This window comes from Anopheles nili, chromosome 2 (genome assembly GCF_943737925.1).
Source record: "Anopheles nili chromosome 2, idAnoNiliSN_F5_01, whole genome shotgun sequence".
In the NCBI taxonomy this organism is placed as follows: Eukaryota; Metazoa; Arthropoda; class Insecta; order Diptera; family Culicidae; genus Anopheles; species Anopheles nili.
Window position 1 is genome coordinate 66,555,194 of NC_071291.1, and position 24,579 is coordinate 66,579,772.

At 45.7% G+C, this 24,579-nt stretch overlaps 4 protein-coding genes across 4 annotated transcripts; 1 reads left to right on the forward strand and 3 right to left on the reverse strand.

Annotated features, from left to right (window-relative positions):
• Nucleotides 1-769: 769 nt before the first annotated feature.
• LOC128721886 (40S ribosomal protein SA) lies at nt 770-2,478 on the reverse strand. The gene is made up of 3 exons (XM_053815686.1): nt 2,463-2,478; nt 1,804-2,051; nt 770-1,545 (listed from the first exon to the last, which is right to left on the reverse strand). Exons 2-3 carry the CDS (start codon nt 2,020-2,022, stop codon nt 904-906), a joined length of 861 nt encoding a protein of 286 aa, XP_053671661.1. The 5' UTR covers nt 2,023-2,051; nt 2,463-2,478; the 3' UTR covers nt 770-903.
• Nucleotides 2,479-3,092: 614 nt separating this feature from the next.
• On the reverse strand, nt 3,093-7,601 carry LOC128731264 (activated Cdc42 kinase Ack). Its single transcript, XM_053824370.1, has 5 exons — nt 6,487-7,601; nt 6,250-6,423; nt 6,010-6,179; nt 4,074-5,940; nt 3,093-3,994 (listed from the first exon to the last, which is right to left on the reverse strand). The coding sequence occupies exons 1-5, from the start codon at nt 7,599-7,601 to the stop codon at nt 3,901-3,903; spliced, it is 3,420 nt and encodes a 1,139-aa protein (XP_053680345.1). The 3' UTR covers nt 3,093-3,900.
• Nucleotides 7,602-19,281: 11,680 nt separating this feature from the next.
• LOC128721308 (PHD finger protein 7-like) lies at nt 19,282-20,282 on the reverse strand. The gene is made up of 2 exons (XM_053815049.1): nt 20,094-20,282; nt 19,282-20,028 (listed from the first exon to the last, which is right to left on the reverse strand). The coding sequence occupies exons 1-2, from the start codon at nt 20,280-20,282 to the stop codon at nt 19,282-19,284; spliced, it is 936 nt and encodes a 311-aa protein (XP_053671024.1).
• A 904-nt stretch (nt 20,283-21,186) lies between these two features.
• On the forward strand, nt 21,187-24,350 carry LOC128720159 (inner centromere protein). The gene is made up of 6 exons (XM_053813812.1): nt 21,187-21,267; nt 21,381-22,348; nt 22,448-23,010; nt 23,041-23,734; nt 23,812-24,089; nt 24,163-24,350. Exons 1-6 carry the CDS (start codon nt 21,187-21,189, stop codon nt 24,348-24,350), a joined length of 2,772 nt encoding a protein of 923 aa, XP_053669787.1.
• Nucleotides 24,351-24,579: the final 229 nt, after the last annotated feature.

The window sequence follows — 24,579 nt, forward strand, 5'->3', positions numbered from 1 at the left end:
AAGGGAAAATCCTCAACGCACGTGTTACAACTGCCAACAACAAGCGACCATCGTCGTCGCTGTCGAAATGCTGCGGAACTAATGAGCCACGGCAGTGCAGAGGACCGTTATCAAGGTGGAAACTTTGGTGCTGGTCACCGTTCGCCGCTCGAACATTCTAGCCCTCTCGGATGCCGCTTCTTAACTAGCGGCTTGTTAGGAAACACCACCCGATCGGATTCCGTACGACGTAGCGCGCGAATTCTGCAGCAAAGAATTGACGCCTTGCCTCCCTCCAACGGAAAAAAAAATGTACCGCCTTATTAGTGTATACCACCAGCAACCAGAAGCAGCCGGAACACGGTTGCGTAGGTTCCAAAGAATGAAATGGTGGCGTCTTCCTTAGAGCATTCGCTTCAACAACGCGATCGTCTATCGGTCACGCTTCAGCGTGCACGTTAAAAATTGCCATTTTTTTCGCAAAAATTATTTCAAATTTTATCATTTAAAGCAATGAAACGGTCAAGTGACTGTTAAGGTAATAAAAGTCGAATGGCTAACATCCTGCCCGTCTGTGACCCCTGTGAAGGGGTCGAATTCGTATGCACCCGACGGTTAGAAGCGTTGGCGGCCATTCTTAGCTTCTATTTTAACCAAACAAAAGCCTTTGCTTCTGTAAAAATTGGTTTGTTTATCGCCAATTTGACCAATGTTGAATCAGAACAACTATTTCTATTAACTAATAACACCTATTTTCGGAAGACAGTTAAGACGCATTGGAACTTACTGTTTTATAATTTTATCGAAAGAGTTTGAACAGTGTTTCCTTTCGAACTCACGCCGCGCGGACAGCAATGCATTGGAGATAGCGACCGACCGTGCGTCCACCGGATCCGACAAGATTGCCGTACCTACGGCTCCACATTAGAACCCACCGGAACCTCCCCACGTAACGGTACCGGCAGCTGGGGCGGACGTATCTTCCTCGTTCCAGTCGTCAGCCTGACCGCCGGCCACAAGCGGCTTCATAGTCTGTGGCATCACCATGGTGGATGGTGCTTCCTCGTTCCAGGTAGCCTGCTCGTCGGCGACAACCGGTTCCTCCTGCATTTCCTTCATCACCGGGACAGAGGCTTCGATGGCAGCCTGCTCCTTCTCGGCCTCCTCCGGATCGCGGAAGAAGAACAGATCGGGCATGATCTCCCAGCGATCCTGCGGGATCTTGCCGCGCAGACGCAACACCTCGCGGGCCAGCATCCACCACATCAGTCCGATCGAGTGCGTCGACTTGGTGTTGCACGGGATGACGATGTCGACGAACTTGATCGGCGAGTCGGTGTTACAGAACGCAATGACCGGAATGTTGACGTAGGATGCCTCCGTCACGGGCTGATGATCGGTCAGCGGATCGGTGACGATCAACATGCGGGGTTCGCGGAACGCCGTCTGGACCTGGTTAGTGAAGGCACCGGGCGTGAAGCGACCAGCAATCGGCGTTGCCTCGGTGTAATGGGCGAACTTCAATACGGCGCGCTGGCCGTACGGACGGGACGAGATAGCGAAGATCTAAAAAAAAAGCACAAACAAATCCATATATTTATGGTGTTGTTTTATACGGCTTATCAGAGGACGGCAGAGAAAATCACTGTTTGAAGTTTATGTGCACCCGGAACGACTAACAATGAGTCTGTGTCCCGGCAGTAGAAAGAAATGTCCTCTTTGATGTACTGGCTTTACTTGACCGAGAGCTGAACGTTTATTCTCCGGTTATGATAAACCAGATACTTCCTCGGAACAATAAACGGAAGCTCTGTACACACTCACCTCTCCTGGGTGCTCGACGCTAGCGATGCAACGGGCAGCTAGCAGCAGTTTCTCGTACGTGCGACCCAAGTTGATGATATGCACACCATCCGAGCGACGCTTGAACACGTACTGCTCCATCTGGAAGTTCACCGAGGTGCTTCCAATATGGGTAGTAGCGGCCAACATCTTGCTGACATCGTCCTCCTGCATAGCGAGAACATTTAGATTTCCCGACATCGTTCCGTTAATTTGGAGCAACGGTTAACCTGCAATAAAACACAAATTGATGTGTACACAAGTGAGGTTATGTTTACCGCAATTTTGATTTCAGACGTATTGGGCTACACTGCTTAGCGAAAACTGTATTTACACTGCATTAATCTTTTAAACCACCCTAACAGTATTACTTAACATAAATTAAATGCTATTTAGTTTTTTTCCGTGGAAAACAACAAAACAATATGTTAATTGCCAACGTGCACGTTTAGACACAGCGCGTGTTTTGAAGCCGCACATTACTCGTGCCCACATTTCAGATGAATTAAATTCTTAAATGCGATTAATATACCTTATAGTTAAGCTTAAAACTTGTATGAACATTTTCACTGCATTAATGTTATCTTATACAGTAATTTATAAACTAAAACATGCTAAAAATTACCGAGTAAAAAACTTACGTAGTGAATGCCACAGGGAATAAAATTGAAATGGACGAGTTGACAGCTCTAGCACTCGCACGTGCCGTGTCACTGTTGTCAAACAAACTTGACTTTTCTGTACCACAAATTCAGGGATAGGCAATCTTAAAATAAAATTGTTTTAAATTAATTGTTGTTTCTATCAACGATCACAACTGAAAATTATGCCCTAAATCATTAGAAATTTGTCCTTGTATTGTACGTGATTGTATTATTATACGTGATTATAAAAAGCTTTATATTTACATGATTTAAAGCGATTTGTTATATTTTCATCATACAAACTCAATTTTATTTTGCCGTAAGGGTTGTGGAGCTATATTATTTAGTATCACAAATTGTGTTAATCCTTAGAGAAGTTTAAAAAATATTTTGTAGCATATAAACGATTTTTCTTTCCTTTTAGCATCCCTACCAAGTAAGCATTCTCTACCATACTCTTTCAATTAATATATAGTCAGCATTTTCATGGGCAACATGCAGAAGAATTATGCATCAAATTATTTAAATTATTCGTAAAAATATCAAGACCACGTTTCAGAACCATGAATTCGGATGGATGCATAAATGAAAAAATGGTAGCATTTGTACTTGTTTTTGATAACGGTTGTTAAAAATATGTCTATATTTTCTTTTCTTTTCACTCCAAGAGATTTTTAGAGGTTTAACATAATGTTTCAATGTTGCTAAGAAAACAACCAACTTAGGCACGAAGTAGCTCAGATGGGGAGAGATTTACAACAGGATTCGCAACAATTTATCTATGAACTTAGCGTAAGCTTGACATACATTTTCTGACGTAGTTTGGAAGGATGCAGTTCGAAACTAGCTAAACTATCCTGCAGAAACTGAACCTATCTGACTGTTGTTATTCGAGGGCTCCCTGGTACTAATATAACTAAGTGTACTACAGCTAAACCTTAAATACTTTGTCATATAATATAGTCCACACTTTGCAAACGTATAACGGAATCAACGGGTAATATAAGACGGGGTGTATAAGAGAGAATCAAACGGTCACAGGTTGTCTCGTTTTTGCGAAACATGGAAGAGTATATGCACATTTCTACGTAGAGTGTGGAATAAAAATTCTAATATATCTAGACATACATTTGTATATACATAAACTTGGCGCTTCATATTACCCATCCGCTTTGCTAGCCCTGAATTCAAAATCCTCATACTAATACTTGTTGCATAGCCGAGTACATTTCCATTCGATAACTCATGAGATTGCGCTGTTCTAACCCTTCGGGTTTAGTTTTTTTTAAATTGACATTATTGGTTGGAATATTCACCCTTGAAATAAAAGGAGCAACGCATTCCGAAGCAGATAAGAAAATACGCACCAAAATCCATCCGGTACTCTAGTGCCACGAAGGAACGATCCATCTCAAACGGATTCTCCTTCATCCGACTAGGTTTCCAGCAGAATCGAGGCAGCAAGCTGAATGCTCCAACCGGTTTTTTGAAGTGCTTCCTCACACCGAGTGCGATTAGCCAGACCGAGTCTGAAAATGATAACCAAAACTGTGTAATACCACTGCGAAATCTTCCCTTCCATCATGAGTCTCTCATTCGTTTCCTTACCGACACAGACGTTCAATTTTAAAGTGCCTCACCGCCAACGTGTGATCCCAGTTAACCGCCGAAAGGGAATTTCGCGCTTCCTCCTCGTTTGCCTCCTCACCTAGCTCTCGCATCAGATTAGCAACCTGTTGATCCTGTTGCGCCAACCGATCGAGCCTTCGTTGTATTTGCTGCGCCGAAAGCGGTGCGGATGGAGCCGGTCGAATAGGCCGCAAGTCGCCCAAATCGTTCGACACCTCGTCGTAGATAGCCGGCATCGGAGCACCCGGGACCTGACCGTTCACGTTGTTGTACACCTGTTGCATCGGCACGCGTTCGTACATGGAAGCAGGCGTCGGTGCCACAATGTCATACAAATCGCTCCCCACCGTCTGGTACACATCCGGAGCGATGCTGCCGTTGTACACCGAATTGTAGATGTTGGGACCGGAAAGGCTCACCGACGAACCGTAATGCTGCGGCGTGGTGCCATTTGAGATTGCAACAAAATTGTGCAGCTTTTGCGGAACCATCTGTTGGGGCATATCCATCCCCGCAGCAGGAGCAGCCGTAGTGGTGGCAGTTGGATTGTTCCGTTCCATCCACATCTGCTGCACGAGCGTGCTGGTGTCGCAGGGTTGTTGCTGAGCGGCATTTTGTTTCTTTGGCGAAAGCGTTAGCTGTTGCTGGAGCGACGCTGCCAGCGCGATCGAGTTTGCCTGGTTGGCGTAGATTTGGCTCAGCGCCAGGTTTGCCGTGGTGTCGTATTTCGAATGCGATACATCCTTGGCATTGTTGCGGGCGGCGTACGCTACCGAACTGTTCATGCTGTTACCCGCGGGCGGTTCGTGTTTGTAGATGTCCTTTTCCAGCTCGGCAAGGAAGGCTTTGTCGAGCTTCTTGGGTGTTACGCTCAGCTGAACGGACGAGCTTCCATAAGGGGAGATTAGGCCGTTGTCTACGATGCCACTACTAACGTTCACCTCCAGAGAGTCGTTGTATATGTCCCTTCCCGGTGAGCTAAAACCGCTACCACTCGCACCGTTGTTTAACGACGACATCATGCCCACCGAATGTCCTTCCAGGTCCGTTTCCACTCGACCGTAGTTTGCGTTAACATTCGATACGGACCCGTACAGATTTCCATACACCGCCGTGGTTGGTGGGGCAGCTTGTTCGACCGTCTGCTGGCGCTTAATTTTTTCCATCAGATCCCGTGAACTGACAAACATTGAGGGAGGGCTCTCGAAGTCGGACGTTACCGCCGTATCTTGCTTTTGTATTATGTGGTGAGGCTGATGTTGCTGCTGCTGCTGCTGCGGTGCGAATGGATCCGGTTCACAAACCCCACTAAGATTCAGCGTACTATCATGGATGATACCATACGTGTTGCTATACTTCGGTGGCATTTGATACGGTGGTGGTTCTAGCTTCGGAACAGGCGAAACGGACTGGTAGCTTTCTGTAAACGCCACCTGGAGTTGTTGCTCTGATTTGGGCTGCTGCTGTTGGTGAGAAAACCCATCGTCACCCTCCGTGGGGATATCGATCGGTTCATCGAGAATGCTCGTTACCTGCCGGAACGTGCCTGGAGTTGAAACGGTCCCGGAAGTCGCACTTCCAAAGGATAGATCATCGTTCGGCGATGAAAGATCAATTAGGATACCCTCGGTAGACGTTGGTGGTTGCGTCGGTTGGGGAGGACGGAGCGGTCGATTTTTGGCATCTTTCACTAGCTGCTGGTTGTGAGCCAGCTGCTTTGAGTGATTCTCGTTTACCAGCTTGTTGTAGGAAAACTGTTTCGAGGCGTTACTTTTGCGCTCTTTTACGTACTGCTCCGAGACACATTTTCCGCGCCGATCCACGTTTAGCATATCTTTTGTTTTATCTACAAAAGATCAGGAGGAACATTAGCTTTAAAAAAACGTGCTCAAAAACAATTTCATTACAAACTTACTTCGTAGTTTCACCTCTCCCTCCAGCTCCAGACTACCCGGGTTGCCCCAGGATGCACCGAACGGAGAACCGTGTCCAGTATGGCGAAACGAATCGTGTAATGGGCGACTTATCGCAGCCGAGCTGCTAGAGCTACCTGAAGAAGCCTTCCGAGCGTCCACAACAACATTCCTAAAAACATCAGATAAGCCAATGATATGCATAATATTCAACATTGCGACAGCAAAACGCTCCAACCCACCTGGGAATCGTTCCAATATCGAACGTGCGCTGGTTCTGACCCTTGATAAACTGCAGCTCCAGCCGGTCATCGACGATCACAATCGTGTCGCCTTGCTGTACCGCTAGCCGATTGTCGGCACTGTAATTCGTTACCGCACGATACATTGGCGGAGGTACACCGGTAAGGAACTCCCTGCAAGCAAAAACAATCCCATTAAGAGCAACTGTCAAACAAATTAATTAGCATTTGTCTTACTTGATCGCCGCAAAGGTGGGACGCTCGGAGGGTGTCTTGTCCCAACACTGCAGCATCAGCTGGTACACATCCGGTGGGCACGCATCTGGATGGTGCAACCGTTCGCCCTCTCGATCGATCTTTCGCAGGATCTGCGATCCGTTCAAACCAACCCACGGGTCCTCCCCAAACGTGAACATCTCCCACAGGGTGACAGCGAACATCCACGTATCCGACGCATGGCTGAACTGGCGATATCGCAGCGATTCCGGTGCACACCACGGAAACGGTACCTTCTTATGTTCCGTCATCACGTAGCAGTCCTCTTGCTGGGGTAGCGCTCTCATCAACCCAAAGTCCCCGATCTTGATTTTGTTACCAGCGGCCAGCAACACGTTTCGGCAGGCAAGATCCCGATGAAGAAAGCGCTTACTCTCGAGGTACGCCATACCGGTCGCGATTTGGACTGACCAGCTCCAAACCACGGGCAGTGGTGTGTGTTTGCATTGCTTACGAAGCAGATCCAACAGTGATCCGTTCACGGCCAGTTCCGTCACCATCATCATCGGTTGCGATAGAACCACCCCGTGCAATCGGATCAGGTTGGGGTGGTTCATTGCGTGCATCGCCTGCACCTCCTTGAAGAAGTCTTCGATAACGCCGGGTTGAGCGAGTGTGTCCGCTTTCAGGACCTTCACCGCCACCGGTACGATATGATGTCCTGGCGCATGCCACTCACCCCGTCGCACCACACCAAACGAACCATCACCCAGCTTCACCGAAAGCGTCACATCCTTCTCGTGGATGAGGCAGGTTAAAGCCAGGGCCGAAGGTTCCTCGCCTTGACCCGTGCCACCTCCTGGTTGGGACTTTTTTTGTGGCTGCTGTTTTCCACCACCGATCAGCTTCGACAGTATGTTTCGGCGCCACTGTTGGGCTTTGCGTTTCTTTACCGCCTCAAGCAGACGTCGAATGCCCGGTTTGCCAAGACCGATCTTCTCCAGATCGTCGACGTGCACGTAATCGAAGTGGGCAAGCCGCGTCACCTGTAGCTCATCCCGGATTCGTGACAGGAACTGCTCCAACTGGACATCTTTCAACAGCTCCTCCAGCCAGACGGTATCCGGATCGGACATCTTTACAGCTGCTAAAAAAGATAGAGGCAAACATGTTACGTTATATATTTGTTTGTTTTTGAAAGATTATTCTAATAAACTTTAAGATTAAAACTGTCTTAACAGATCATATTATTTTATCATATCTCTAAGTCTAGCAGTCAGCATAAAAAAGAGAGCATCTGAACAATAGTACCGCCACAATTACCAGTTCTTAAATCAAGTGATAGTCATCATTAATTATTTCTTAGTCTACTACCTTATTTTCTAGAAACGAAGAAATGTGCATTGTCAGCTGAAGCCTTTGCCTAATTACCAAGCAAACTAGCTTAAGTTGGCAAAAAAGTTCTTGTTTTATGTTCATGCAAAAAGTGAAGTAATGATTAAAACAAGTACGCTGGCCAAGAACCTCACAATATGCCATTGATTTTCATCACTAAAGCACTTGTGCGCATGATAATAATGGTCGTACCGTCACTAATTATAACTTGCTTTTAATCGTACCAAGATTTATCAGCAACAGTGAGCACAGCGGCAACTCAAAAAAAATTCCTTCTAGTGGAGCCAAGCACAAGAGTCTAAAAAAATGCAAGAAAAATATAGAGTTTTCGCTTCAAAACTTCCTTCATCAACCTCTCGTCACTGTTCGATGCACATGCTGGAAAAACCAAAAAGAGAAGTAGCCACGAGTACCGGGAGAAGGTCACATTTTGCGGTCCAGTGTTTACGATTACCAGCGAGACACGCCACACAAATGTGGCCACGGATCCATTGTCACACCAGACCACATGTATGCCACCTCCCGAGGCAGAAAGGTTGGGTTTCCTGTGAGATTGAAAGAAGGAAGTGACGAATTCGGCACATGGACATTAAAAAAATGTTACTCATTCAAAAGGCACCATTTTCAGTGCACGGTTTGATAACGATTAGTTCTTGCGTTCTTTAAAGCGGTTACGCAAATATGCACGATTCCCATTGCAGCTTTAGCAGCTGATGTCATACCCATATGATTACAATACAGTAAATGCCTTAGTTGCATATACAATTGATGGCGTGTTATTTGCAGTTTGATGAGCGGGTTTGATAATACATATATCATTGATAAGACCGGTTCCTGAGAACCCAACTTCATCATTGAAATTTGTTGTAATATTTGTTTATTGCGTCATTGATCGCTTGAATAAGCGTGTCACGGATGTAGAACCTAACTGAATAAGTTGAAAAAAAATGAACAATATAATTAATAACAATATAACCTATAAAATTAATCACCAATTATCGATCATCGTCACACCAATATAATTTAATTTTTAATTTGAAATTATAAGCCGACAAATGATAGCACCGTAATTGAATGACTGTAAAATTTGCAATGGTTTATTTCCTATTGAATTCAATTAAACACACACAAAAAATAAACCAGGTCAGTTTGGCTGGAAAGACAAAACACACAGCCTCTGCCTTGTTGAGTAAGGAAAAAAAGCTCAATTCCAAAATTAATCCCATTTTGGTGGCACGCTCGTACTTCTTCCAGAGCATGGAATGCGTGGCCAAAAACAACACGCTTCCTAGATGCGCCTTTCTATTTTCCGACAAAACGATACAAAACCCAACCCCGCACAGGCAAACGCATTCGCTCGAGACGGATTTTTATTAATATTTTGCGCCATTTTTAACAGACACACATGATGGCGAAAATGCTTTAATCGATTTTTTTCACGGCGCTTGTCTCTTGGGAAACATGACATCCGCGTGGAGGTTGTGCCAAACAATCGGTCAAAACTTTCGCCAAAGCCGAAATCAAACCGATCGGATCTGCTGCAGTTTCAAGGCGGACATGGCCATGGCTGGCGCAGCGATACAATCGGGGCGAGATCCGGTACCAAAATCGACCGATCACTAGGGTATTGCGTCATCTGGGCGGCATCAATCCGTGTGCTTTTGCAGCTCTCGGCACGTTGGTCGTTTGAGTTCAATCGGCAATAAATCAATCGACCGGCAGGCGGACTTAAAGAGGAAGCGAGAGTTTGGATTTGTTTGCTCTGAACAAAAATATAAAAAACGTCCGCCGGGAATGGATGGAACCCGGCCAGTTTGTAGCGCCGTCAATGCGTTGCCACATTTTGGTTACATTGTATATTGGGTAAACACATGGTTTTAATTTAACTATAGAGGAAACGAACTTAAGAATACAAAAATGCCATTGTTTGACAATTTAGGGCTAAATGTCTAAGTGCTAGAAATTGTTACGAGTGTGATGGTTGTCAGAACTTGAGATCAATACCATCATTAGAAAATGAAATGAAAGCAGAAAATATAGAAGTTTTAAACTACAACAAGATACAAAGCATAAAATAGGAAACAACATTAAGAAACAAAGAATGATGTTGAAACATCAAATCGGAAAAAAAAAAGAATAAAATAAAAGGAACAGCTAATTATCTATCATTTATTTTAATTCTCAACTCTAATGAATATGTGTAAATTTTAGCACCATTACGAGAAAGCAACAAAAAGGAGAATTCCCACGGGAAAAGGGGGGATGAGAAAACATAAATGCTCATGCAACTTGAAGCTAACCAATTTTAAAATGTGCAAACGTAAAATAGATGGCCACATAAAAAATAGATAACGATCTCCACCCAGCTGGCCGTACTTCATGCAGTTTATGAAACAGAAAAACTTCCTGACACGATTTTGATCAGTCAATAAACAAGCAACGGGCACGCAAAAAAGAAATATTCAAGAAGGAAAGCCTTCACATAATAGGAACGTGAAAAGTGAAAAGCCCCGGCGGCGGCACACCTTTCATCGGCTAGATCAGTTGCGTTTGGGACCTACACTGACTGACTCATGATAGGCTCAAGATCAGCACGATCAGCGCCCGTTCGCAAGCTAATTGAGTGGAAACATCATACAGATGAACGTACGCCTCCTCTAAGCCGGGCGCGTTGGCAAGTGAAGGGAAACAATAGCCGGGCGCCTGTTCAGACACTAATTGGAGGTAATTGAACGATGCCACTCCGCCGTTCAGGACAGGTACTTTTCCTTTTAGCTCGCGAAAAAAAGAGCTACCGCCCACACTTCAGCTTTTTATGACACCTTTTCGTTGTGGTAAAAATACGATCTCACTAAAGGAACTAAACGAAAGAAAAATTGTCTAACTTCACGATGGAAAGGCACGATCGTCAGTCAAGCTGCTGGTGATCAATCAATGCAATCAATGAAAACACAGCTACTAACACTGTGTCATCTCTTCATTGCACCTTTTTTTTTTGTTCTAACCTTCCTAACGAAGCGCTATTCCGTTACATCCGGTGGCCACCAATGGATAGTAGTTGAACGCAGGCAGCAGCTCATTAGAATAATTACATCGTTCTCTCTGCTTTTTTACACTAGTCAGAACCGGCTTAGCCGTAGCGCTCGTGTAACTAGTCAATCGATCATCTGCACAAACGGCTTTACGGATGCTTACGGACATCCGGCTCTGTTTGTGATGATTGGAAGAGATTACTTTACTGCATATTTAGTACGCACTTTACTACTGCAAAACTATCACTTTATTGTGAGGTGCGATAAAATAATTACTGTCTATTTAACCATTTACTGTCTTAAACATAATGCACTTCAATCCACTTCAAAACACTTCAATTGCTTTAAATATTGCCCACGTTGTTACCATGCTACGAATATTGACAAATATAATTTAGCTGATTTACTAAAGCTTGTAACTCTAATAAATTTTAGAGGAACTATTTACAGATTCGCTACCTTTACGGTTTAATATTATACTAATTACTGTTAAGTCGCGGCACGGTTCTGTACTTGGTCCCTCACTTTACGGCCCTAAAAACAGAAAACAGATTATATTTGCTAGCGATAAGACCAACCAAACAAAAAAAAGGATAAAAATGGAAAGCGCAACCAACTATTGTTGATTTCTACCCAGCATCGATTGGCCACTTGTCGCAGTGATGCTAAATAAAATTAAAAAAATGTCAAGTGCTCAAACCCATTGCTCAAGCACCAACGGATATTGCATTATAGAGGCAAAGGGGGCTCTTATTGTGCAACCATTTAGTCACACTAAGAAACAACGATAATCAGGATAAGGGGCTTATAATAAATTGAAAAAGAAGTGGTACGTTCAGTGTACCATTGGTTTAAAGCAACAAATTGTACGACTGCAATGATGGTTGAGAACCTACAGTGACGTTTTTACCCGGCTGAGTGTGAACATGTCGTTTTAGAGTTTTATTTACGACTGTAACGTGATCGTGACGAATTTTGAAGATTGTGTTAGGCCAGAAACGGTTCGCCCGCACACATATATGATATTGGTCACTAAAACCTGTAGCATATTTGATCTAATAATCTTCATATTACAAAGCATTATATTAGATGCTTATTTTAAAAAATCCTATTTATTTAGAAAACGTAAAAAACGAAATTATAACTTAACTATTTTCTATTTTTCCCCCTTCCAATCTCATCGTTTCATGCACCATAGTGCAGCTGATCGCGACGAACACTGTAGCGGTGACATTTGTGACGTTCTCCCCACAAGGACGATGGGGCGCCAATAGGCGTCAAAGCCAGGTGATCGTACGCACTTATGTATGAGTTCCCCATCGCACCATGATTTCCCCTTGGAGGAGCGGAAAACAATGGGCGTGTGTGGCCATAAAGCCCAGCTCCCATACAACCAACCGAGAGGTGAATCCATGCAGAGTTCGCTCCACAAAGTGACAAGCAGTAGCGCGCAATAACGCTGGTGTTTACGCGAGAGGAGAAAAAAAACAACAACAACCTGCATATTTAACTCGAAACTTGCCCCGAGCATAGCCGCCGAGAGCATCGATCGAGTTTTCCGCGCAGCAAAATGGCGTCACGGTGCACGCAAGCAGATCGAAACGGTGCGATGGCGTTTGATGCACCTGAGCGATATGTTTTTATTTATCACGATCGTTCATTCGCGCGTGTGCGCACGAGACTCGTGACCGTGTGTGTGTGTGTGGGGAGGAAAATGGAAGAACTGCATTCACATGAGCGGAATACCTAATAATAAGCAAGGAAAGCGAGCCACACACGTACACCACTCATCCGTCATCGCTTTTTACTGCATGAGACGGGTTTTTTTTTATTTATTTTTTTTTCCTCTCGGTACACACAGAGACTCGAAGCAAACGAGACGAGCAGTTGATCAGCGATGCACCGTACTGCAGACGGTGGCAGAAGAGTGCACAGCTGCAAGAAACCGACGCTGCACACTCTCACGTGCCCACAGCTAGAACACGGCAAAGCGCAAAAGGTGTCACATTTCTCAGCCGGCTATTTCTAGTTCCCAAGTGAAAAACTTCAATATCACTTGCACTGCAATCGCATCCCTCACGGGTACAATGAAGTGTGTCCACTTCCCACTCCCACCAAAAGCACGGAGACGAGGGTTGGAATTTTCATTTCATCATGCCATGAATTTTTCCCTTCATTGCTTCGACTTTGGACCCCCGGGAGGCCCGTTCTTCTCATGCGCCTTTGATGGAAATGACGCAACGAGAGCCGTTCTGTAAAACGGAACGGGGAGGCAAAAAAAAAGGGCAAACGAAAAGAAGAGCAAAGAAAAACGTTCACCCGGCGACCAAACAGACGCCAAGCAACACGCGAAAGTAAACGATGGCGTTGGCGATGGAGTAAATATAAAAAGGCACCCCACACTGAATTCGGGAAGTCGAACAGTTCACAACATTCCATCCGGGAGATGGCGAGAAAGAAGGCGAGAATAAACGCGGGATCCGGGAGGAAACCGATCCGGCGCCCATCCCTTTGGCTAGGGAGGAAAAGGGGGGTTGGTGCCCAAAACAAAATCCGCCCTCAACCGACTTACCAGACGCCATAAATTTCTATCATCCGCACCCGCCATTAAACGCCATTTTCGGCACGATCGGAGAGAAGAGGGCAAACCAAAACCGGTTGGCGGAAGAAAAAAACGTGCCCGTCGGGAGGATTAGCGTTTTCCTGCCACTTTTTGGGAAAATTTAGCCAAAAGCAGGGCGCGAGGGTTTAAGACAGGGAGGCAGGGACGTGAAAAACGATCCATTCGAACGGGCCGCGAGGTTCAAAGCAAGACCAGAGAAGGTAGCATCTTGCATTCGTGGCCGTGCAGGAGGATGTCGAAAGAAAAACAATCGCCGGGTAGGTGCGGGAAATTGATAGCTAATCCTGCTTACCTTTCGCTGGACGTTTGGAAAGCAAGTTGGGGACGAAAATAGATGCAATAGAATGGGGGGAGATGGAAAAATAGACCCCAAACAAGACGTCCCCAACAGTTTATGGCATGAAATTCATGACCACCTTCCGGCTAATCGATACAAACGTGGGAAAAATCAAACAAAACGTTTTACTAAATTTACGCCGATTGAAACGGGCCGAAAAAAAAACTACGCGTGCCAAATATCGTACAGTTACAAATCCGTGAGAAACGCGAACAAACACCTTTACCTCGTCGTCGCGCTTGGAAACCCATAATTTGCATGTCCCAAATGTTATAGGCTTCCCCACGGTGTAAAACATGAGCCAACATAGACGCTGATGCAACGCACTGTGGAACACCATTTGGCCTCCTTTTTCGTACAACTCGAGCGCTCTGGCCCTCCCGGTTTTTAACGCGGACACAAACTTTCGTTAAGCACCAAAAACCGAGAGTGAAGTTCACACGATTCTCGGTTTATCTTTTCTCGCCAATCACACCGAAGGGTCGGGTTGGGTTTTCCACCCCCCTCTGGGGGAGCACAATTTCACGGCAACCGAGTGTAATTGGAGCAACAAAAACAAACACACCCTAACCAAACCGCTAACCGACGAGGGGTTTATTTGCATTCGAACATTTGAAACCACGTACTCCAAGCGATGCAGTAAGATCGTCGATCGGAAAACATTCGCTACACGGGTGGCACTGTAAGGGGTGGTGGGTGGGCTTAAAATTCCTTTTCACCCCGTTGCATTTATGGCACCCCAATCTCGTTGCGCTGCTATTGCCTTTAATCGATCGAGCGTTGTTTCGGTTTCTTAACGCATCGGCGAATCATGCGGCCAACACTGTACTCTCGTTTTGTACAATTGTAAACCACACGAGGGATGGATCGTGTTGCTGTTTTTCCTCCCGCTCGTTTCTTCGCTCATCCTATTCCACCATTCCAACACAGCGGACAACAGTGTGGAAGCTGATTAGAAATCGTTAGAAAGCACCCCGTCCGGTGATTGATCGTGGAAATGGCGTAGCGAATTTTCTTCCCCCACGCCGCGTTGGTTTTTGGTTCAACGCATCCGGCCCACCATCGGTTTATAAATAAATCCCCGCAAGCTTCTTTGGTGCACAAATTCCCTCCCTCCTTCGTCCTCGTTTAGTAGATACACGAGGACAACAAAAAAAAACCGTGTGGCTTCTCTCTTCACGTTTCAACGGAGCTCCAAAAATGCCCGCAAAATCCGCCGGAATTCAATGTTTACAGCACCGTGGTAAGCAAGCGCAATAAAGCCTGAAGTACTGCTCAAGCAAACGAGCTGCTGGAGTCCGGTTTCAACCCGCCCCGTTTGCCTTATCATCGGCGATAAGCCTTGAACCACGGGCAACCCCAAAAAGCACGTCCGATCGCACATGCAAACGCCCGAGAGACCCTTGGAAAAGCGAAACAATAAGAACACCTTCAACAGCCAACTTCCGGCGGAGCAATATGGACCGGAGGGCTCGATCGTGCACAGGCTCTGTGTGTGCAATTGAAACTCTGTATCATTTCCGGTCGGGATGTGCGTGTAAGACGCGACCAGACCGGATGAAATATGATCTCCTTTTGCTGGCTCGTTAGGAGCACCGAAACGAGAGAAAGAGAGAGAAAAAACAACGGTTTCTCTGTCTCAAACGCACCCCAAAACCAGTTGGAAAATGCCATATCTCCATGTGGGAAGCATCGCCCCGCCGAACAGAAACTACAAATAGATGCTGGGGCGCTCTATTTGCTCCCCATTATTGAACGTTGCCGGTGTTTACTGTGCTGGGGTGGAAAAAGGGTATGTGCATTTCAATAATAAATTAACGCATTCACCTTCCAACGGTGGGTTGCATCACAAAACCGATGGCAAACACACAGCAAACGGTCCTCAATCGGTCCTCCATAGGGAGGAGTAAAAAGATGCCCATTTTTATCTTCTTTTTTTTTTGAACTCCAGGAATGTAATATCCTTCTCCTGCCACTTGACCCAAATATGCACAAACATTCCGACTTGGCAGGACAAACACGCAGCGGAAATGGAAGCCCGCACGAGAATGCTATCTGGGCGGGTGGTTCGTTTCAAGCAACCCTGAACGGGGAAAGGAAATAATCTACCATTTGAGGGAACAAACAGCACGTGTATCATTCATTGCTGTGCGCGGGCCACGGATCGAGCTGATTTCCATTTTGCTGCCATTTTGCAAAGGCAAGCCAGCTAAATAAGTTAAACCCCAAGTGGGTGGCGTCGTGGTACTTGTTGAGTGGCCGCACGAGCCCATAAGCACGTGGTGCTCGTCCTTTAGCTCAGTATGGACATGTGGATGGTAAAAAAGGCATGCTCATGTCATTCACATAGGCCAATGACGGTAGTGGTCCTGTTATCAGTAGTAACGAGACTAAACACGACCTTTTTTTCATGCGTTTCGCTCTCGCACACTCTAGCAGCTTTCTTCTACTCCTTGCGAACGAATATCGCGTCCTCAAACCGTTTCTTCTCATAATCTCTCGCAGACGGTCCGCGTTGTTCTGGTTTTGTTCGCGTCGGCAAGCAAACCTGTGTGAAATATCGTTCAAGGAAAGGCTTTCCAATGTGTGCTGCTGTCCCTTCCTGTCCTTGAAGGACCAATGACACCGTCCCAGCACAGACTGCATAGTAAGAGGGCTGAAAAGCGGCGCTTGCATGCATGTGGTCGTTTCGGAATCATTCACCGAGATTCTCATTCATCGGTTGAAGATTGCACTTCATTCCAGCCGACGCCAGGCTCATTTTGGACGCTCAGAAAGAAAGAATGATAAATGTATCATCATTTTTGCAGACTCTGTCGTTTCTATTCCATCTGCTCTTTATTAATTCTATATGAAAACGCTCATTTTTTTATGTTTCTTGTGGTTCCTCTCACAAAATTGCAGAGTGTCATTTGAATGTTATTCAGAGGAAAGAGTTCGTCTATAAAAGCCCCCATATTATCCTAAAGCGGAATTACCCATTTTTATTTGAAAAAAATAGATTTCTCAAGACATCATAACTCCATCGGACAGCAGCGAAAAGGTGCAAGCTGTCTCGAGAGAACATCTCGCGAAAGATGTTACTCTTTCGGAAATAAAAAAACACGGCATAACCGAAGCTGCAAACCAGAGTGCGGCAGGTGCAGAACGATGGCAGGTAAAACCAGCCACCAGAATCCGCCCAGGAGAAAATAAAACAAAAAGGAATGGACTCAAAAAAAGGACTGCAAACAAGCTCTGGGTAGTAAATCCGAGGCATTGCAAACGGCGCTCCGTGAGAGGAGGGAATATGACCTGTGGTCCTGTCTACAAGGGAAAGCAAGCTGGAATGGGATGCCAAATGGCAACATTGTGTGTTTTTTTTTCTTCTCCTTCCCAATCGTGATACGTACCTTCAAGGAGTTGTCCTTCCTCTCGTAACTACTTGACGTGGTTGGACGCAGACGACCGGTTCCGCTGGCCCGACCAGCTGGTGTCCTGAGAGCTGGTTTGTTTTTGGCGTGCTGTTCGTAAATTTTGAGGCGTACTCTGCCGACGCGCTGTCGAGCCTTTGGAGCGTACTTGTAGCTCCTTGCCAACCCGGGATAAGGGGTTCTTTGTGGTAATTATTTCGTCATATTTCACTTGTTCATTTCGTTTAGAAATGCGCGTTTCAGTGATCCTCGTTTCCGGCTATCCTTGCCGGTAGAGAGACGTCCGTTTCGATGCCTACTATGTGAAATTAACGAGATTCGTTGCTTTTTTTCTTCTTAAACTGATTCCTTCAAGCTAATGATGCCATCTCCAAATGAGGATGATTCTTGTGTGGCATATTTTCGCACGATTCGCCTTTTGAGCCGGTGGAATGCTCGTAGAGGCCAGTAACTCACAAAAAACTTTTCACTTTACAAAGCACAACATTTCGCTTTGTCTTTCACCGTCACTTAGCACAAAACCATCAGGTTGTTATGCCACCAGAGCTGCGGCAAAATTCCCACTGTTGGGAATTACGCGAATTTTGGTCGAGCTGAAAATGGGAGGCACTATTAAATTAAAGAAACTACACTCACATACACTCGGCGATCGTTTCGAGCACAATATAGGACTGAGACACGGCGCGTTTGTACGACGTACCACATTAGGCGTTTCGACATCTTACATCACGCTTATTATTGCAATCATCGGACTTCGTTCACTTTGCTCACTCGAAATGGAATGCTAGAGCGTATTAAACCCTTGCCAATGTGGGCCGATCGGTTGAATCTTAATCAAGTTGGGTTGTTTACGTCACGGGAATCACACAGCATGGTTCGCACATTGGGACCTCGGTCCAAAGGACCAGGGATGATTCCAAGAAAAACTCACTCACCCGGTTCTATCGATCCACAGTGCCTTGCGAGAGAAACAACCTCCAGACGCGCACCGGAGCTGCCCTAAGGTCGCCACTTGATTTTTTTATTCACCCTTGGTGTCTTCCTCATCACACACAACACTAAACAAGCACGGCAGCGCACAGCCTGCCTCGCACAACGAGCTGGGCGCATTGAGATGGTTGCATTTGGCGGTCGCAATCCGGAATAGCGCTCTACAAACGCATACCACCGTAAATTGTAAACTCGCCAGCGCACTTCGCGCGTGTGATATGCGACTCTAGATTTGTGCTATCGTTTTGTTTACTGCTGTCGATTTTTTTAGCAACCAGACTTCCTTTTTTTCTTTCACTTACAACGTGAATACTTGAGACACGATACGACACGGGGAACGGGTGCTTCTGCGGTGCTATTTGTTGTCCGATTGGTAGCTACAAGCTGAACGCCGTACCAATTCCTTCGCAGAGCTGCACGCCAATGCAAACTTGACACGACCAGCACAACGGAAGGAAGCTGCCGAACAACTGGCTAACCTAGAAACACCTCCAAAGCAACGCACCATGACGCTCGGGTGGATTGTGATCAGCTTCACCTCTATACTATCGATACTTTGCTTTGATGACCTATGTGCTATACTACTGGTAGTTACTTCACTTTATCAACTATGTAATGGAACATTTTTCATAACTGCAAACGAGATTTAAATGTAGCTTTATCTATAGAATAACAAAAATCGTTGCCATTAAAACTACCGACCAAAACAATCTGGCGCATTTTGGCACAATGCACGTCAAATTTGACACAAAATCAAAATTTTGAATTTTCCGTTCAGTCAAATAATTTTCCAGTAAATGCAATAGTTTGGTAGAAAACCCGAATCTTATAAATTATATTCCATTACATACTTTCAAGTAGAATTGTAGTATAAAGTATGTATGAAATAAGCCATAAACTGAAGACACTTTTGAGTTTCCTTGTGATTTACTGACTATTTAGTTCAAGAAGATGTATTTAGTAATGATACTTATTATTTTGCTAAGATACGTGAACCATTTCTTATAAGATTATTTATTGTGTGTATTAAACTAGATTCACAAACGAATCTTGCATGCAATTGGCGCATAAATATACATCAGAGTCCGCCAGCTGAGTGCACACCCTATGCATCAACTGCCCACCACAGATCTTACAGCCTACTAACGTTGATGCGTTTTTCTCGTTACATGTTTTTGCTAATATGCAGTGTGCTGCAGTACATTTGCGTTTGTGAATATCTTTATATGCTCCTACTTCCCGCTCCCACGCGGATTCTCGCGAGGGCACAAAAATACCCCTTTTGATCGCTTGGATTTTAAAGTCCTTTCGGAAACACAATGGACATTTAAAATTATATCCCGACGTATACGCAAATCGCTGTAAACATGTCCGGTGCATCAGTCCAGGAGGGCACTTTGGTTTGTTACAACTTTGAATCACGGAAAGAATGTTGAAATTCGCATCCGTGAGTTGTGGCAACTCTTCGAAACAAATTTCACAATCTTTGTCCTTTGTGTTCTGAGGCTGGTAGTATTCTTCCGGAACATGTAGATGACAAAAGGAGTTGAATTGGTCGCAAAATTGTGTCAGGCAGGAGTTGTCATAGCCGCACGGATAATGAAACCAACGATCACAACCATCCTTTGCGCATCGTATCGGAGCGGAGGGACACTGGCAATAAACACAGTTTCGATACCGATATTCACGAAAGCTAGCTACAATGTCACGTATTAAGAACCCAGTGATGCCAGATTTTATGACACCTCTCTGTGGTATGAGAGTACCTGTAAGCTAAAATCAGAAAAACGATATCTTCTACTACAATCCATCCGGAGATACTGAGATAAAGTTCTTACCAAACAAAAATAATGGCACTTGATTTTGAGTGAACTGAATTCTCTTACGATGAATTCGCCGTACTGTACAGGATTTTTCAAAGATAACAAACATATGTCGCATTTTTCTTCGGTATCTCTTTTTATTACTTGCAGCTTAAACTTTGGATCCGTGCAGAAGCTAACGTTATATCCAGATTGAGTATTCATAGCGAACAATCAGCCGATTTGCACAGGCAGCTATCGAAAGATATCTAATGTTTTGATATTTTCTGTTTGAAAACAAAAACCCCACCAGTGGGACAGTGGGATAGTCCTGAGACTGGAACGTCTGACATTTGTTGTTGTATTTACAATTCTATTTCAGCTCAATTAGTTTTATATATTTCCTCTATAATAATAATAAAAACAAAGGATATTATCCTGAAACTAATATACATTTAGTCCAATATATAAAAGAACACTATAATTTTGTTTGCCACGAATGAAACTGAGCAGATAAATTTGCACATTTTTCACATGAAATACAAGACACTCATAGTTATTACTTAGCAAAATTGAACATGCACAAACGATGTATTTATGTTTTATACTAATAAGTGTATAAATTGTATCAATTTCGCTTAAAATTTGAAAATACATAAGAAAAAAACGTCAAAGTATGCCATGTAAGGCCTTTAAGCTGTCAACGAGAAACCGTTCGTTCAAATCGCGAAAAGGCCTTATGCGTGCAGTGTGTTCGAGAACGGGTTCTACACAAACGGTTCATTCAATTTTTGAAGTTACGCCGTGGATTGGGCGGTTTCTGTGTTTGTAGTTTCTATGTTTCTCAACAATCTTAGGATTTGCAGCAAACGTGTGCCTCAGTCATTCTGTTAATTGTGATCTACTATAACTCGTATACGTTTACAATTGCGTTGAAAATATTATAGCTTAGCCATCGACGCTGACAGGGCAAAAAGGCAGTGGCTTATGCATTCGCAGTTCGGTGTCCACGACGATTGCCAAACAAAGCGTGTACTTTGTGGTTTTTACAAACCCGAGAACTAGTTGAAGTTGCATTAAAACCCGGTTTGCATTGGTTTAGCTAGGAACCGCCGGTGCTCGAGCCAATATGGATGAGCTGTTGGAAATGTTTAACTCCTTCATAGGGGAAGCATTCGACAGAGAAAAAGCGATGGAGGTTGAGTTCAAGGTAAGGATCAAGTCGCGGTAGGATAGTGTATTTTTGTGACGCTATTGTATGTTGCTGTTCCTACGTTGTTGGACTTTTACACATCTCTGGTTCGAATTTTCACTTTACTACAGGAATTCGAAACTAAACTCAACGAGTGCGTTATGCAGGCGAAGGAACGGGGTACTCCGGTGCAGAACAAAAAGCGTCCAAAAAGACAGCTTTCCATATCGGAACGGGATGAAAATAGTATCAGCGGTACCACCAGATGCGACACAACCACAAATGAAGATCAAGGAAGCCATACGACGATGACCCAATCCAGCGAACGGAATAGCTCCGCTACAAACAGGTCGTCCGCTCGCATGCTGAATGTATCCGGACCGTCTCAAGAAAAGGCACCTCCACAGCAGACTGTCCCGTCAAGCGAGGATACAACTGCTCGTCCTTCTAGAGCAGCCCGAATAAAGGCACAGGACAAACTGAAGGAAATTCCACTGAAATCAAAAATTCGTAACGACGCCGGTTCTATAGCGATGTCAATTAAAACAGAACGAATTTCTACGGTCGCTAACGGCAACGGCAATAAAATCGCTGAAAAATCTACGCTGCCTACCGATACCGAGCAGACATTCAATGATATGGAGGTAGAGAACGATGCCAACCAAGCGAACAGGATCATTTCTAAGGAGCAGGAACCATCGAAAAAGCGTTCCCCGTCGGCTGTCACACGCGAAACGTCCTCGTTACTGGTTGTCCCACCGGTGATACCTAAGGTTGAGATAGTTTCCGACGAAGAGATGCCTCCACCAAAGATGCCGCCACCGAAACCGGCACCGAAGGCACGCACTAAGAAGAAGCCTGCGGCGGAACCCGAGAAGAGTTCGAAGGAAGCTCCAGCTCGTTCCACCGTTTCATCGGCGGATTCGATGATGGATGATAATGTGAGTCAGGAGAGCAATAAAAAAAGCGAGATTCGCCCAACGCGTGGAAGACCACCAAAAGCGAAAGCGGAAGCTAAACAATCTACCACCAATGGACCGAATTTGATGATCGAACCTTCTAGAGTTAAGTCGGAAAAGCTATCAATCGTACAGCAGCAGCAGCAGCAACAGCAGCAGCAGCAACAGCAGCAGCAGCAACAGCAGCAGCAGCAGCAGCAGCAAGAGCAACAACTTGTAAACGATCCGAAACATGGAAGGACGTCTGGTCAGTCCGTGTACGAAGATGCCCATGAGCAGGAGCAGGAACCCGAACTGCAACGGGAACCGTCTGCATCGGAGCTTCAGAGTCAAATGCGTCCCTTAAAGATCGCTCTGCAAAAGATGCCAGTGCCGCAACCTCTTCCGCATGATTTGAACGGTACATATGTCGTCACACAACCCGCGTCATCCAATATGACGTCCCCTACGGTACAGGACGGAACATTTACGGTTACTTCCCCGATGGATATTGGACCGGGAGGCAACGAAACGTTTAATATTCCCGCGAAGGGAGCTACCCCGGTGGGACAAAACGGAGCTGGAGTCACGAACGAAACGTTCGTGCTTGATAAAAGCGATCCTTCCAAGAGGCAGGGTCCAGCAAACTTAGCCAATGCCAGCATCATGACCGAGGACGATTCGGTGATCGAAAATTCACCCATCCAGGCACCTCAAATACCGGAGTTGAAACCGAAGCAAATGATCACATCGTTAATTCCGCCCATGCTCGCTCCGAAACCGAAAAATCTCACCTCCATGGGTATCGTGAAAAAGGCGAGCAGTGCAACGGCCGGAACTCGCACCGGGACAGATGCTAAGAAAAACAAGGAACTCTTCAATCCATGCGTCATGAGCCCAATCAAGAGTCGCATCGAGGCATTCGAGAAGTGTGTCACCACGGGCCAGCAGAAGGTGGGCACACCGCATTCACAAATTGGTCGGATCGTCAAAACGGTTAGTACGCCGACTCTCGTTAGCGAGCCGGTTGGATTGGTACGGTCGGCCCAAGCCAAATCGACCGTCTGCACTCCGAACAGTGTCGCACAGCCGATTCAGAAGGCTTCCTCTGCGTCGAAGATTGCACAAATGCAAAATCGAGCTGTCCTTGCTTCGGCTAGCACAATGACGCGCAGTCAGTCCCGTGATTCGAGCTGGGACCGTGCCGGTGGTGGCGGTGCGAGCGGTGGCACGTTGTCGGCGGCTTCCTCCACGTCGTCCCTGTTGGACGAGAAAAAGAAAAAACGCGAAGAAAAACAGCGCCTGGCGACGCAGCAGCGGGAGGCAATAGAGCGCGAGAAGCGCGAACATGCCGAGCGGTTGCTGCGTGAGAAGGACGAAAAGTTCCGAAAGCTGGTCAACGAGAAGCAGGAGAAGATGCGCTTGGACGCGCAGAAGAAAGCACGCAAGCTGGAGGAGTTCGAGAAGCGGCGCCAACAGGAGGAGCAGAAGGCACTCGCAGATCAAAAGCGAGAGGACCTCGCCAAACAGATGGCCGAACAGCAACGGTACGGATGGGCAACGATCAGCAGTATCCTGCGTAGGGACATTGATGTAACCATTTTTTTTTTTCGTTTGCTTCCAGGATCGACCGCGAGCTGCTGGAATCGTTGAAGCAAAGCCAGACGAAAGAAAACCACGAGATTAAGCTGCACAAGCAGCTGTACCAGCAGAAGCTGCGCCAGCAGCAGCAACAGTTGGAAAAGCAGCAGCTGGCAGCGAAGAAGAAAACTACTGCGCGCAGCCAGGCGTTCGTGTTCGAAATGATCGACACGGACGACTCTACGGACGAGGATGTCCCCGAGGATCCGAACGCACCGCGCAAGAAGAAGCGACCACCGATTCCAGATTGGTGCAAGCACAGTAAGTGTGTGTGTGGTGAAGACGAAAGGCCACCATAGCAAGCATCGTGGCTCACTTTCTACTTGCCTTACAGCTGCCAACTTCCGGAAAAATCTCGCAATCCAAGCCCAGATTGACACCAAGGTGATCGATCGGTTGTTCTCGGTGCAACCAATGACGCCCGATCTGCGTAAACTGTTCCCTACGATCGATGCGCGCAAGCTGAAGCGAAACTCGAGCGCCATCTGGCGCACTCCTCCGCGGTACTCGCAACTTCCGTGAGCACAGGATCGCTAATGGCGGCAGGGATCGTATTTTATGTTTAGATTTAACCCCCGATAGGCTTGTAACACAGCCCGTTTAAGTTACTTAGACTTTAACTTAGAGTTTTGTAGATCATTTAATATACTTTCAAGTAGGAATGGCGCGTTTTACTACCACTCGATGCCTTCAGCGTGCTTGAGAATGTAAGTTTGCGAGGAATCTCTTCACACCCATCTCGTTGTGGGCG

What these genes read in the sequence shown, in the direction of transcription:
- LOC128721886 (XM_053815686.1), bottom strand. Translation starts at nt 2,022, where the DNA reads ATGTCGGGAAATCTAAATGTTCTCGCTATGCAGGAGGACGATGTCAGC. An exon ending in GCGTCGAGCACCCAGGAGAG is followed by an intron (nt 1,546 to 1,803) that starts GTGAGTGTGTAC and finishes CTTTTTTTTTAG; the next exon opens with ATCTTCGCTATCTCGTCCCG.
- LOC128731264 (XM_053824370.1), bottom strand. Translation starts at nt 7,601, where the DNA reads ATGTCCGATCCGGATACCGTCTGGCTGGAGGAGCTGTTGAAAGATGTC. An exon ending in CCCACCTTTGCGGCGATCAA is followed by an intron (nt 6,424 to 6,486) that starts GTAAGACAAATG and finishes TTTTGCTTGCAG; the next exon opens with GGAGTTCCTTACCGGTGTAC. An exon ending in GGGAGAGGTGAAACTACGAA is followed by an intron (nt 5,941 to 6,009) that starts GTAAGTTTGTAA and finishes GATCTTTTGTAG; the next exon opens with ATAAAACAAAAGATATGCTA.
- LOC128721308 (XM_053815049.1), bottom strand. Translation starts at nt 20,282, where the DNA reads ATGAATACTCAATCTGGATATAACGTTAGCTTCTGCACGGATCCAAAG. An exon ending in AGTGCCATTATTTTTGTTTG is followed by an intron (nt 20,029 to 20,093) that starts GTAAGAACTTTA and finishes TTCTGATTTTAG; the next exon opens with CTTACAGGTACTCTCATACC.
- LOC128720159 (XM_053813812.1), top strand. Translation starts at nt 21,187, where the DNA reads ATGGATGAGCTGTTGGAAATGTTTAACTCCTTCATAGGGGAAGCATTC. An exon ending in CGATGGAGGTTGAGTTCAAG is followed by an intron (nt 21,268 to 21,380) that starts GTAAGGATCAAG and finishes ACTTTACTACAG; the next exon opens with GAATTCGAAACTAAACTCAA. An exon ending in CTATCAATCGTACAGCAGCA is followed by an intron (nt 22,349 to 22,447) that starts GCAGCAGCAACA and finishes GAAACATGGAAG; the next exon opens with GACGTCTGGTCAGTCCGTGT.